The following is a 12,950-nucleotide window of genomic DNA, read 5'->3' on the forward strand; positions in this document are numbered from 1 at the left end:
CGCCCAGGGGAGCCGCAGCCCGCCCCAGCCACGCCCGGGCAGGGTCCCCTCGGCTTGGACTGCGTGGGCCGGCCTTGTTTATTAGGTGCAACCAACTCAGAATGAATTCTCCCTCTTCTGCGGGCCAAGTTAGCTGGGACACCCAGCGCGGAACCGCACTTAACACCTTAGGACCTGAGCCCACAGTCTAGACTCCCCACTCCAGCTCCCGTTGGTGCCGCCTCCGCGCCTCAAGGCCAACCCTCTCTATCCCGCCCCCACAGGAGTCTGCGCTGTTCATTGGCCTCTAGCCCTGCCAATCTGATGAACGTCAGCGAATCCGGCTTTAGAAAAGTCACAGCTCGCGAAAAGCCTATACACCTGGTCAGGGTGAGAGGCTCGAGCCTAACGCTCCCCAGCAGGGGGCGGTGCTGGGCGGAGCTCATTTGCATAACGTCCACCTCGCCCTCGCCTCGCGCGGGACAGCGTCCCGCCCCTCACCCGACTAGATTATCTGTTGGGCCCCCGGCCGGTCACTCCGACTCAGGCAGGCCTGTGGTGGGGCTGGAAGGGTTTGTGCGGGCGGTCCCGGGAGCGGATTGGCTCCGGGAGTTTCTAGGAGGCGGCTATAAGAGCCGGGAGCCGAGGTGGGGAAGGAGGGAGACGCAGGTTGCGCTCGCGGAGAGTGGTGAGAAGCGACCGTTAGTTGACGCCGTGAGTCGCCTCTGCCCGGTTTTCTCGGCTTAACGTCGCTTGCCCGTCTTCCAGCCAGGATGTCTGCCCGCGGCCCGGCTATCGGCATCGACCTGGGCACCACCTATTCGTGCGTGGGGGTCTTCCAACATGGCAAAGTAGAGATCATCGCCAACGACCAAGGCAACCGCACTACCCCCAGCTACGTAGCCTTCACCGACACCGAGCGCCTCATCGGCGACGCCGCCAAGAACCAAGTAGCCATGAACCCCACGAACACCATCTTCGACGCCAAGAGGCTGATCGGACGGAAGTTCGAGGACGCGACGGTGCAGTCGGACATGAAACACTGGCCGTTCCGGGTGGTGAGCGAGGGGGGCAAGCCCAAAGTGCAGGTTGAATACAAGGGGGAGACGAAGACCTTCTTCCCGGAGGAGATCTCCTCCATGGTCCTCACCAAGATGAAAGAGATCGCCGAAGCCTACTTGGGGGGCAAGGTGCAGAGCGCCGTCATCACGGTCCCGGCCTATTTCAACGACTCGCAGCGCCAGGCCACCAAGGACGCGGGCACCATCACTGGCCTCAACGTCCTGCGCATCATCAACGAGCCCACAGCGGCAGCCATCGCCTACGGCCTGGACAAGAAAGGGTGCGCGGGCGGCGAGAAGAACGTGCTCATCTTTGACCTGGGCGGCGGCACCTTCGACGTGTCCATCCTGACCATCGAGGACGGCATCTTCGAGGTGAAGTCCACAGCCGGCGACACCCACCTGGGCGGCGAGGATTTTGACAACCGCATGGTCAGCCACCTGGCGGAGGAGTTCAAGCGCAAACACAAGAAGGACATTGGGCCCAACAAGCGCGCCGTGCGGAGGCTGCGCACCGCTTGCGAGCGCGCCAAGCGCACCCTGAGCTCGTCCACGCAGGCTAGCATCGAGATCGACTCGTTGTACGAGGGCGTGGATTTCTACACATCCATCACCCGCGCCCGATTCGAGGAGCTCAACGCCGACCTCTTCCGCGGGACCCTGGAGCCTGTGGAGAAGGCGCTGCGCGATGCCAAGCTCGACAAAGGCCAGATCCAAGAGATCGTGCTGGTGGGCGGCTCCACCCGCATCCCCAAGATCCAGAAGCTGCTGCAAGATTTCTTCAACGGAAAGGAGCTGAACAAGAGCATCAACCCCGACGAGGCGGTGGCCTACGGCGCCGCGGTGCAAGCGGCCATCCTCATAGGGGACAAGTCAGAGAACGTGCAGGACCTGCTGCTACTCGATGTGACTCCGCTGTCGCTGGGGATCGAGACGGCTGGCGGCGTCATGACCCCCCTTATCAAGAGGAACACCACGATCCCCACCAAGCAGACGCAGACCTTCACTACTTACTCGGATAACCAGAGCAGCGTGCTGGTGCAGGTGTACGAGGGCGAACGGGCCATGACCAAGGACAATAACCTGCTGGGCAAGTTCGATCTGACCGGGATTCCCCCGGCTCCCCGCGGGGTCCCTCAAATCGAAGTCACCTTCGACATCGATGCCAACGGCATCCTCAACGTCACCGCCGCTGACAAGAGCACCGGTAAGGAAAACAAAATCACCATTACTAACGACAAGGGTCGTCTGAGCAAGGACGACATTGACCGGATGGTGCAGGAGGCGGAGCGGTACAAGTCGGAAGATGAGGCCAATCGCGACAGGGTGGCAGCCAAAAATGCTGTGGAGTCCTATACCTACAACATCAAGCAAACCGTAGAAGACGAGAAACTGAGGGGCAAGATTAGCGAGCAGGACAAAAACAAGATCCTCGACAAGTGTCAGGAAGTGATCAACTGGCTCGACCGACACCAGATGGCAGAGAAAGATGAGTATGAACACAAGCAGAAAGAGCTGGAAAGAGTGTGCAACCCCATCATCAGCAAACTTTACCAAGGTGGTCCTGGCGGCTGCGGGTCTGGAGCCTCCGGGGGACCCACCATCGAGGAAGTGGACTAAGCCTGGCACTTGGCATCAGTGTAAACCTCTTTTCCTTTCCCATTTTTCTCTTTTGTTTTGGTTTCTTCTTTGAAATGTCCTTGTGCCAAGTAAGAAATCTATTCTTGGAAGTCTTTAACTGGTGTATGCATATGAAAGGAAAGGTACAGCAACATAGTTTAATTATAAAATGTTAGTTCTAAAGTTTGATTTTGAAAAAAACACATTATTTGAGGTTTCACTTTAATGCATTTTGTGCCATTGCTAATTTGAGAATTTTTTAGTTAATTTAGTTTGTGCTTAGAAATTTGTTTGAGAAACCTAGCACTTGCCCACCTGTCTTGTGGAAGCTTGGTAACAAATATATAGATGTTTGGATTATTTTTATGTATTTAAGATGAAAGTAAACATTGCAGTAATTTTTAAGGACAGGCACACACATATATATATGCATATATATATATATTTGCAAACATGCATAAGTGCAAATTTAAAGTAAAGCTGAAACTGATTTAAAATTGGTGTCTTGGAGTTTTCAGTTTTCCTCCTTTCCCATGTTTTATTCTTATTGGTCTTTAAGATATTAGTGTGATGTAAAATTTATCTAATCCAATCTTCTCTAATTCTCAGATGAAGTTCCTGCCTTGAATTACCAACAATTTAAGGGGAGAAGAATCCGGGTAATCTTTCTTCCCCTTTAATTCAGAAACCTGACTGAGGTATTCTAGTATACCAGAGCTCCTAAGACCTGGCTTAAGTTTTCAAGTGAAAATCCACCTGAATATTCCAGGAAATACAAACAGTATTCTGGGGTTAAGTATAAAAATGAATTTTCTCTAGAGTAACAAAAGTAGGGGCAGAAGTTGCCTTCTCATAATAGCCAAAACTAGTAGGGAAGCAAGTAGAATTTTATAACATACAGGTACTTACAAATAAGAGCTTTAAAGTGAGTCCAAATCTAGTCAAAACTTGTTTCAATTTTAATTTTCTGGTAAAACAGCTCATCCCTTGGAGCTTATGGAAAACTCTGTAAGAACATATTTCCAGCAGTTGAAATTATTTGGGAGGCAGGAAATGATAGATTTTTTTTTTTCAGATTGAAGATCATAATGCTTTTGTAAAACCTGCCTCAAAACATTACAATAGATTTCTTTTTTAATGTGTACAGAAGATAGTACTATATCTTATTAATAAACAACTTGACCATTTCCCTACTATATATGGTTTGAAATTATTGGAGATAGGAATATTCCAACCCTTTGGAGCTATAACTCTTGGAAGGAGGTTGATTTTCATTTTTAGTGGAATGGTAATTTCTGCTTTGTTTTCATTTCTCTTTAAAGGGATCTCAGGAGAGATTCAGTAAAGTTGATTGTAAAATGCATGGTTTTAACCTATAAATATTCTCACTGCACTTTTTTTTTTTTCTGGTGGTATTAGGGATTGAACCCGGGATTCAGCTCTTTTTACTTTTTGTTTTGAAACACGGTCTTGCAAGGTTGCTAGAAGTCTCACTAAATTGCTGAGGCTGTCTTTGAACTTGCTATCATCCTATTTTAACCTCCTAAGTACTAGAATTATAGGCATACACCACCATGCCTAGCTCACTGCATATTCTGATATCTTTTCCAAGTGATAATGGTTTGTCTCATGTTTATAGAATTATAAAAACTATATTGCTGGTTGTGGTGGTGCATGCTTGTAATCCCAGTAATTGGGAGGCTGAGAGGAGGATAACAGGTTCCCAGCCAGCCTCAGCTACTTAGTCCCCCCCCAGCTTAATGAGACGCTGTTTCAAAATAAAGAATAAAAACTAGGGTTGGGGTATAGCTCATAGGTAGAATGCCCCTGGGTTCAATCTGCAGTCCCGCAAAAAAAAAAAAAAAAAAACAACCCCCCCAAAAAACCCCCTATATTTTTAACTTAGTATTGGACCTTTTTTGTCATGAAGAGAGAATTTTTGGAATAGTAATATTTTGGAATTTTGGTAATGGATGTTCACACACACACTTTTTTTTTTTTTTACAAGTCTCATTTGGGTCAGAAGAATATTAAACAGACAATTGTGAAATTGCTTAATTTTTTTTCTTTTGCTACTGGGGATATAACCCAGGAGCATTCTACCTCCGAGCTATACTCCTAGCCTTATTTTATCTTTATTTTGAAACAGGGTCTCAATAAGTTGAAGAGGGCCTCACTAAATTGCTGAGGTTGGCTGCAAACCTGTGATCCTACTGTCTCAGCCTCCAAAGTATTACAAATGTGGGCCACTATGCCCTAATTAAATTTTTTTTTAAATTGAAAGATTACTCTTTACATATTGATAAACTGAAAATAACTCAGGTTTGTCAATGTTGGTGTCATGCTAGTGGAAAGTTTGCATAAGTGTTTGCAGACAACATCATAAATATTTGGCACATTCTTTTGTGGCCCTGAGGATTGAATCCAGCACTTTCTACCAGAGCTACATCCCCAGCCCTATTTTTTATTATTTATTTATTTATTGGATGGAACCCAGGGGTATTCTACTTCTGAGGTATAGCTCAGCCCTAGTTTTTATTTATTGAATAGGGACTCACTAAATAGTAGCTGAGGCTGTCTGTGAACTGTAATTCTGTCTCAGCCTCCCAAATGCTGGGATTACAAGCGTGTGCCACTGCACCCAGTTTATCCTTTATTATGAAACAGGATCTTGTGAGAAGAGCCTCATTAAGCATCTGAGGCTGGCCATAAGCCTGTGATCCTCCTGTCTCAGCCTCCCAAGTACTGGAATTATAAAACACGTACCACCACGCCCAGTGTCAAATTTAGTACTGACAGAATCAAGTAGTGGCTTTAGAGTAACTTTTAAAAAGGTGAGAAACTCATTCTATCCTTTTACTGGTCCTTTGTTGAAAGTGTTCATCCCTTACCCTGACTTCAAAATATAATAGTCTTTAAGTGCAATTTGGTATTAGGTGATTTATTTAAGATCTCACTTTAGAAGAGATTAGTTTCTAAAGTCTCAAATTGACCAAGGGTAGTCCTTGATCTTATGGCCTGGTTTCCTGCAACTTGCTATTATACTAACCTAAACATATTAAATATTTCATTTTGTTATTTTGAAAAGTAATTTGAAAACTAGTTTTCTTGAGCATTTTAAAATTCAATTCTACCTTCTCAAATTTACCTAGATTTGAATATTACTAAGATAAAGGCACCAAAGTAGCCATTCAGTGTTTCCAGGAGTCAGTTGAAACTAGTAACCCGAGAACTCCTGGGAACTCCTTCCCAGACGTTAGACTAACCATAGTCAAATAGCAGTGGAAAAAGTGCTTGATGTTAAGATGGGATAAATTACAGTTTAAGGAATAATTAGTATCATTTGAACTTGAAAGTAATGAGTTACACTAGGACTAATGTAAATATACAATATATAAAATGCTAAGGGACTAAAAAGATACATTTCTCAGAACAGGCACTTATTTTCTTATTTGAACTACTAACAGTTCCTGTTTTCAGGTCATAAATTTAGACACCTGTCAAAATAAGACATGATGGATTGTTTATAGTATTTCACATGTGTAAAATTTCAAAACAATCTCATTTTAAATTTTGTACAGTAGTTAATGGAAAGGCATTAAAATTTGTACTTTGGAGATTTAGCATTTACATTTACATCTTTAAACTTAACATGCATAAGATATTTAACATATCACCCATTCAATATGTCATGGAGACTTAATGAGAATTTCTTGAGTTATTGGTCTTATGTATAATCTTAAACAAGAATATAGCCTAGCTATTGGAATGAAATCCAGAATTCTGTTTTCACAAGCTAACTGGTCCCACAAGACATTTCTACATTTCTACTTTAAATGTAGTTTACAAAGTTGTGTTGTAAGGCATATTCTCCATCTGTGTATGTGTGTGTGTGTTTGTGTGTGTGTATATGTGTGTGTGGTTCTGGGGATTGAACCTAGGGCATTCTACCTTTGAGCCACACCCCAGTCTTATTTTGTTTTCTTTTTATTTTGAAACAGGGTCTTACTAAGTTGCAGAGGGCCTCATTAAGTAGCTGAGGGTGGCTGAGAACCCGGATCCTCCTGTCTCAGCTTCCCAAGTACTGGGATTATAAGCGTGCACCACCACACTTTGCTTGATTTTTTTTCTTTAAAGGAAAATTATATTTCCAGTTTAGATTGTGACTTTCTAGTGTTATTTAAAACTCTTAATTGGTGAAAAATCTAGCCTAGGAAATGAGTGGATTTCTTTGTAGGATAAGAAATGATTTAGAGCTATAAAAACAATTTTTATACTTTTGTTGGGTAAGGTGACAGAAAAGCATAAGATGGTCCTTGGGAGTCACTGAAGTAGTTTTCCTTTAAATAGTATGTTCTGCCGAGTGTGGTGGCACTTGCTTGTAATCCCAGTACTCGGGAGCTGAGATAGGAGTATCTCAGGTGCAAAGCCAGTCTCTGCAATTTACTGAAGCTGTCAGCAACTTAGAGAGACCCTGTTTCCAAATAAGAAATAAAATTGGGCTGGGTATATCTTGGAGGTAGCATGCCTCTGGGTTTAATTCCCAGTACCATAGAAATAAACAGAGCTGGGCGTGGTGGCGCATGCTTGTAATCCTAGCATTTGGGAAGCTGAGACAGGAGGATCTGGGTTCACAAACAGTCTCAGCTACTCTAGTGAGGCCCTTTGCAACTCAGTGAGACCCTGTTTCAAAATAAAGAATAAAAAATAGGGCTGAGGGTGTAGCTCGGAGGTAGAATGCCCATCCCCAGTACCGGAAAACAAACAAACAAAAACAAAAAAAAACTACAAGCAGAAAGGACATATGAAATAACTTGTAGTTTTTTTTATTTTTTGGGGGGGGTTTGGTACTGGGGTTCCTGGAAACCCTTCTACCTCCGGGCTACACTCCCAGACCTATTTATGTATTTTTTTAAAATTTGGAACAGGGTCTCTTAAACCAGGGAGGCTGGTTTCAAACCTGTGCGATCCTCCTGTCTCCACTTCCCAAGCGCAGGGATTACAAGGATGTGCCACTGCACCTGGATGTAACTTATAGTTTTAACAAGATACTATTTTGAGTTCTCAATAACTCTTACTGTTTACCTTTTGTATGTTACATAGCCTGAGATTAGACTATATTGAAATACGCAAATAACTTTTTTTTTTCTTGTGGTACTGAGGATCTTACATTTATTTATTTATTTAGTAGCTGAGGTTGTTTGCAAACTGCCACCATGCCTGGCTGGTATTCTACCTTTGAACTATACCCTCAGCCCTCTTTTTTTTTTTTTTTTTTTTTTCAGTTGATTAAATATTTTTTTTGTCTTTTTTTTTTATTGGTGCACTGTATTCATACATCATAGTAGGATACATACTTTTGTAGACATACATGCACACTTTTCCCAGTCAGCCCCCACCCAATCCCCACCCCATTCTCTCCCTATCCCTCCCTCCCATGCTTGGCTTAGTAGTTGACATCTAGTATTATGGCAATTTATCTAAAATTAAAAATGATAATCTCACATAACAGTTTCATTTGTCTGATACTAAGCTTTTGATGACTTAAAGATAACATTTCAATATTTCTTTTTGCTTTCTTTCTTACCAGAGAATATTTTTTTCTATTTTTTAGGTGAAACTATCATATATTTATATATTTATTTTTCAGAAAAAAATCTATCCTAATATGGAATATGGAGTCTAGGTACCCAAAACGATCTTGAAAAAGAACAAAGCTAGAAGATATATATTTTCTGATTTCAAACCATATAAAGCTACAATAATTGAAACAGTATAGTACTATTCTAAAGGCAGATATATAAACCATTGGAGTTAAATAAAAGCCTAGAGCTAAATTCTTCCCTATATTGTCAAGTTATTTTTGACAAGGTTTCCACGAACATTTGGTGGTGGAAATGATAATCTTTTAACTAAATATTGTTAAAAATAATAATTACATGGAAAAGAATAAAATTGGACCCTTACCTAATCCCATATACAAATATTAACTCAAAATAGATAATAGACCTAAATATAAATCTTAAGACTATAAACTTTTAGGAGAAAATCTGGGTCATAAAACGTCACAACATTGAAATTGGCAGTGATTTCTTGGTTATGATTTCAATGGCACAGGCAACAGAGGAGTATACAGACTCCCTAAAAAATAAAAAAAAAATTGTATATCCAAAGACAATGTAAACAGAGTTAACAGTTACTAATAGAATGGGATAAAATATTTCCAATTGCTATATCTGAAGGTATATTAATATTCCAACTAGAAATCCTAAAAATTAACAACAATAAAGGCAAACAATACCATTTAGAGATAGGTAAAAGACTAACATAAATAATGAATCTCCACAGATAACCAATCTTAATTGTCTGTTGGATGGAAACTCTTGTTTCTCTGGTTCTGGTGAGTGTTACCTATTTCTTCTTTGTAGTTAATCTCTTTGAGTATTTTCTCTAGCACTGGTTTTGAAGACATAAATTCCTTCAGTTTCTGTTTGTCATGGAAGCTTCTTATTTTTCCATCTAATTTGATAGAAAGTTTTGCTGGGTAGGAAATTTGTGGCTGGAAGTTGTTTTCTTTCAGAGTTTGGAATATGTTACTCCAAGCCCTTCTGGCTCTCATGACTTGGTTTGGGAAGTCTGGAGTGATTCTAATTGGTTTGCCTCTGAATGTCACTTGGCCTTTTGTTTTTGTTGCCTTTAAGATTCTCTGCTTGGCTTCCACATTGGTCATTTTGACAATTATGTGGCGTGGGGATCCTCTTCTCCGATCCTGTCTAAAGGGAGTTCTATAAGTTTCCTGGACCTTTGTATCAACCTCTTGCTCTATGTTTGGAAAATTTTCTGCTATTACTTCTTTGAAGAGATTGTTGATCCCTTTGGTTTCACTTTCTTTTCCCTCCTCTATTCCAATTATTCTTAGGTTAGCTCTCTTAAAATGGGCCCATATTTCTTCAATATCAGATTCCTGTTGTCGGATATTTTTTTCTAGATTAGAAACTATGAGTTCATTTTTGGATTGCTCATCTTCTAAGAGCGAGATTCTGTTCTCCATGTGTTCTAATCGGTTTTTTGTGCTTTGAATTGAGGCCTTTACTTCATTAATTGCATCCTTTATCTCTTTTTGGCTCTCTCTGAGTTCTTTTCGAAGCACCTCTATTATTTCTACAGTTATTTTCCTGATTTGATCTTCTAGAAATCTCTGATTTTCTGTTTTATCGGGTTCTGATGTTGTGGGGTTGTGGGCATTAATTGCTCCAGTATTATTCCTCTTTCCCATGATTTCCGATGTTTGTGCCTTCTCTGGGTTCTTCCCTTGGGTCACTATGACTTCACTTAAGGTGTTCTGGATCTCGAGTCAGTAGTATCTCGGACCCCACTACTCCTTTACTGGGTTTTATCACAGAGTCTCCGACCCAGAGAGTCGATAGAGGCTGCTTTAGACTGTGGGGGGTGCCAGGTTGCACGTTCTCCTATGGTGTGATATCTCTGCCACCTCCCCTCCCCCGCTGGGTCAAGTCCCAGTAGTACAGTACTGGGATTTCTCCTCTGTGGCCCGCAATTTGACTCACTGTTCTTGAGTACGCAGATGTAGCTGTACTCAGCCCTCTTTTTTATTTTAAAACAAGGTCTTACTAAGTTGCTGGGGCTGGCTTCAAGCTTGACTGTGATCCTCCTGTCTCGCCCTGTCAAGTACTGGAGTTACAGGCATGTGCCACCACACCCAGCAGAACTTTGGTTTTCTATTAAACTTCTCCACACATTTTTGGAATAAATTGAAGAGCTTTACTGAGCACACTTCCTGGTAATGATTGTGAAGTGACTGGATTCTGTCCAGATTCCTTGGTCTTTCTCAGTCTTTCTGGAGCTTCCTTATTTCTCCCTGCCTTACCCACAACAAATTTATTTTGATTTTTTGGGACTGAGGATTGAACTCAGGGGCATTCTTCCTCTGGAGTATGCCTCCAGTCCTTTTTGATTTTTTGTCTTTGTTTGGAAAAGAAAGGAAGAAAGAAAGAGTCCTTCCAGCACATGTGAAATAACTTGTAGCTAGGATCTGCTAGGTTTGCAGAGTCTATGTTGTTGAGGCTGTTCTAGAACTTGCGATTCACCTCTCTCATCCTCCCAAATACTGAGAATACAGGCCTATGACACCACGCCCAGCTTCCCACCCAAATTTATACACACTGCTTGGTGATATTGTTGGTATCTCCTCACATGTTTCAAGTGAATCATCGTGTAGTAAGCAAGCCAATCCACAGCCTTGAACCAGCACTGCCAGTGTATAGGTGGGTTCCCAAAGGCTTGAGTCAACCAGAACAGCTATCAGCAAGGACTCCTGAGAACAAGAATAGATGACAGTTTTATTTATTTATTTATTTATTTATTTATTTATTTATTTATTTATTTGGTGGTACTGGGGGTAGAACCCAGAGGCTTTCTACTTCCAGGCTATACTCCCAGACCTATTTCATACTTTATTTGGAAACAGGGTCTTACTAAGTTGCTGAGAGCCTTACTAAGTAGCCGAGGCTGGCTTTGAACCTGCTCGATCCTCCTGATGACAGTTTTATACTATTGTAACCACTGATTTTTACCAACTATGAGGCTGGGAAGCTTGGGGTAGGGGAAGGAGCAGGATGCATATTGTCGCAATTTAAAAGTGTATGGGTGTTGCTGGGCTGGTGGCTCTTGCTTGTAATCCCTGAGCTTGGGCAGGAGGATCGTGCAGGTTTGAAGCCAGACTCTCTGGCTTAAGAGACCCTGTTTCCAAATAAAAATATAAAACAGGTCTGGGAGTGTAGCCCGGAGAAGGGTTCCATCTCCAGTACCACACACACACACACACACAAGTTTATGGGTGCATATAATCACTAACTAGAGTATCTCTTTTGCCATTTAAGCTGTGGTGATACGAAATTAAACTATATTAGGTTTTCCTAATCGTGTGGCATTATCTAGCATTGCTTACATTTGTGTTGGAAAAAAGAAGCCAACCAGAATCTGCATATATCAATTGAAAAAATTACAAGATAAGCGATTTGTAAACTGAAAACGTAAAAATATCAGTTGAACATGCAAGGTTTTTTGTCTTGAGCAATACTAATTTTGAGTTATTAATCCTGGAGCTTTACACAAATTACTTAAAAAATTCTTTTAACAGAAGGGCATGGTGGCACACGCTTGTAATCCCAGTACTTGGGAGACAGGAGGATTGCAGGTTCGCAGCCAGCCGCAGATACTTAATAAGCCTCTCTGCAACTTAGACCCTGTTTCAAAAATAAAAAAAATAGGGCTGGGGGGTATAGCTCAGAGGCAGAATGCCCCTGGGTTCAAACTCCAGTATCGCAAGGAAAAACTAAATCCTTATAACTCCTGATTTGTGCATCTTCAGAATTAGGATCGGAGTTGTCTTGCCCTAAATTCCACAACCAGTGAAGCAGCAGAAATGTTTTGAAACCATTATTTCGTGTCCTTGTTCTCACCTACGAGACTAAACTGCTTCCTTCGATCCCCGCCCCTAAATCAATCTAGGTAGTGCTAACCATTACACTCTGGAACAAACATCTTCCATGTAGGACTGAATCTAGTCATCCGAGTTAAAGCAGAACGCTGAAGTGGTGTCCTTTCCGGCTGGAATGCCCCGAAGAGTGAGCGCTGGGCGCTTTATCAGCGATTGTGGTGAGCTGGTGGATGCGCGGGGCGCCAGCTGGGGCCTGGAGGACCTGGGAGACCCTGGGGCAGCCGCCTCCGCCACCCTCGCGCCCCGCCCCAACCGCGCAAGGCCACGCCCACACGCAAACCACGCCCACACCAACCAGACCACGCCCACTCCCCCGCAGTGCCCAGGCCATGCCTACGTCCCAGCCACGCCAAGACCACTTCCTGAAAACCACGCCCACTCCCCCACCGAGCCCCAGCCACGCCCACCTTAACAACACGAGGCCACGCCCACCCAACAAGCCACGCCCGCAACAGCTAGTCCTCTTCACACCCCAACCGCGCCCACTTCCCGCCTGACCGGCTTCAACTTCGCGGGGCCAGGCCCGGGTTCCCCAGGCCGGGATGCCGGGGGCCGGAGGGAACCTGGGCGACCCGGCGAGGCGCCAGGGCGGCCAAGGTGGCCAGGGCGGCCAAGGTGGCCAGGGCGGCCAGGGCGAAGCCACGAGCGCTTTGCCCGAGTTGTATTCGCGGAGGAGGAGGCGGCTGGACGGGCCGGCCGTCCCCCGGCAGGATGTAAGTGGCGGGGTAAGAGGCCTCGTCGCCCCCCAGCCGCTCATTGCCTGCAAAAAC

At 43.6% G+C, this 12,950-nt stretch overlaps 2 protein-coding genes across 2 annotated transcripts in view; both read left to right on the plus strand.

The window, feature by feature from the left end:
• Positions 1–752: 752 nt before the first annotated feature.
• On the plus strand, positions 753–2,660 carry HSPA2 (heat shock protein family A (Hsp70) member 2; the record flags this gene model as incomplete). Its single annotated transcript, XM_080706973.1, has 1 exon — positions 753–2,660. The coding sequence occupies one exon, from the start codon at positions 753–755 to the stop codon at positions 2,658–2,660; it is 1,908 nt and encodes a 635-aa protein (XP_080563099.1).
• Positions 2,661–12,722: 10,062 nt separating this feature from the next.
• PPP1R36 (protein phosphatase 1 regulatory subunit 36) overlaps positions 12,723–12,950 on the plus strand; it is a gene marked incomplete at both ends in the record, with an annotated part of 30,417 nt that continues 30,189 nt past the window's right edge. The window contains one exon of the mRNA XM_080707164.1: positions 12,723–12,893. Within this exon, the coding sequence (XP_080563290.1) occupies positions 12,723–12,893 (171 nt within the window). The remainder of the gene's footprint in view (positions 12,894–12,950) is intronic.

The sequence above is a fragment of the Muscardinus avellanarius genome (assembly GCF_963383645.1).
Source record: "Muscardinus avellanarius genome assembly, chromosome: 12".
NCBI classification, from domain to species: Eukaryota; Metazoa; Chordata; class Mammalia; order Rodentia; family Gliridae; genus Muscardinus; species Muscardinus avellanarius.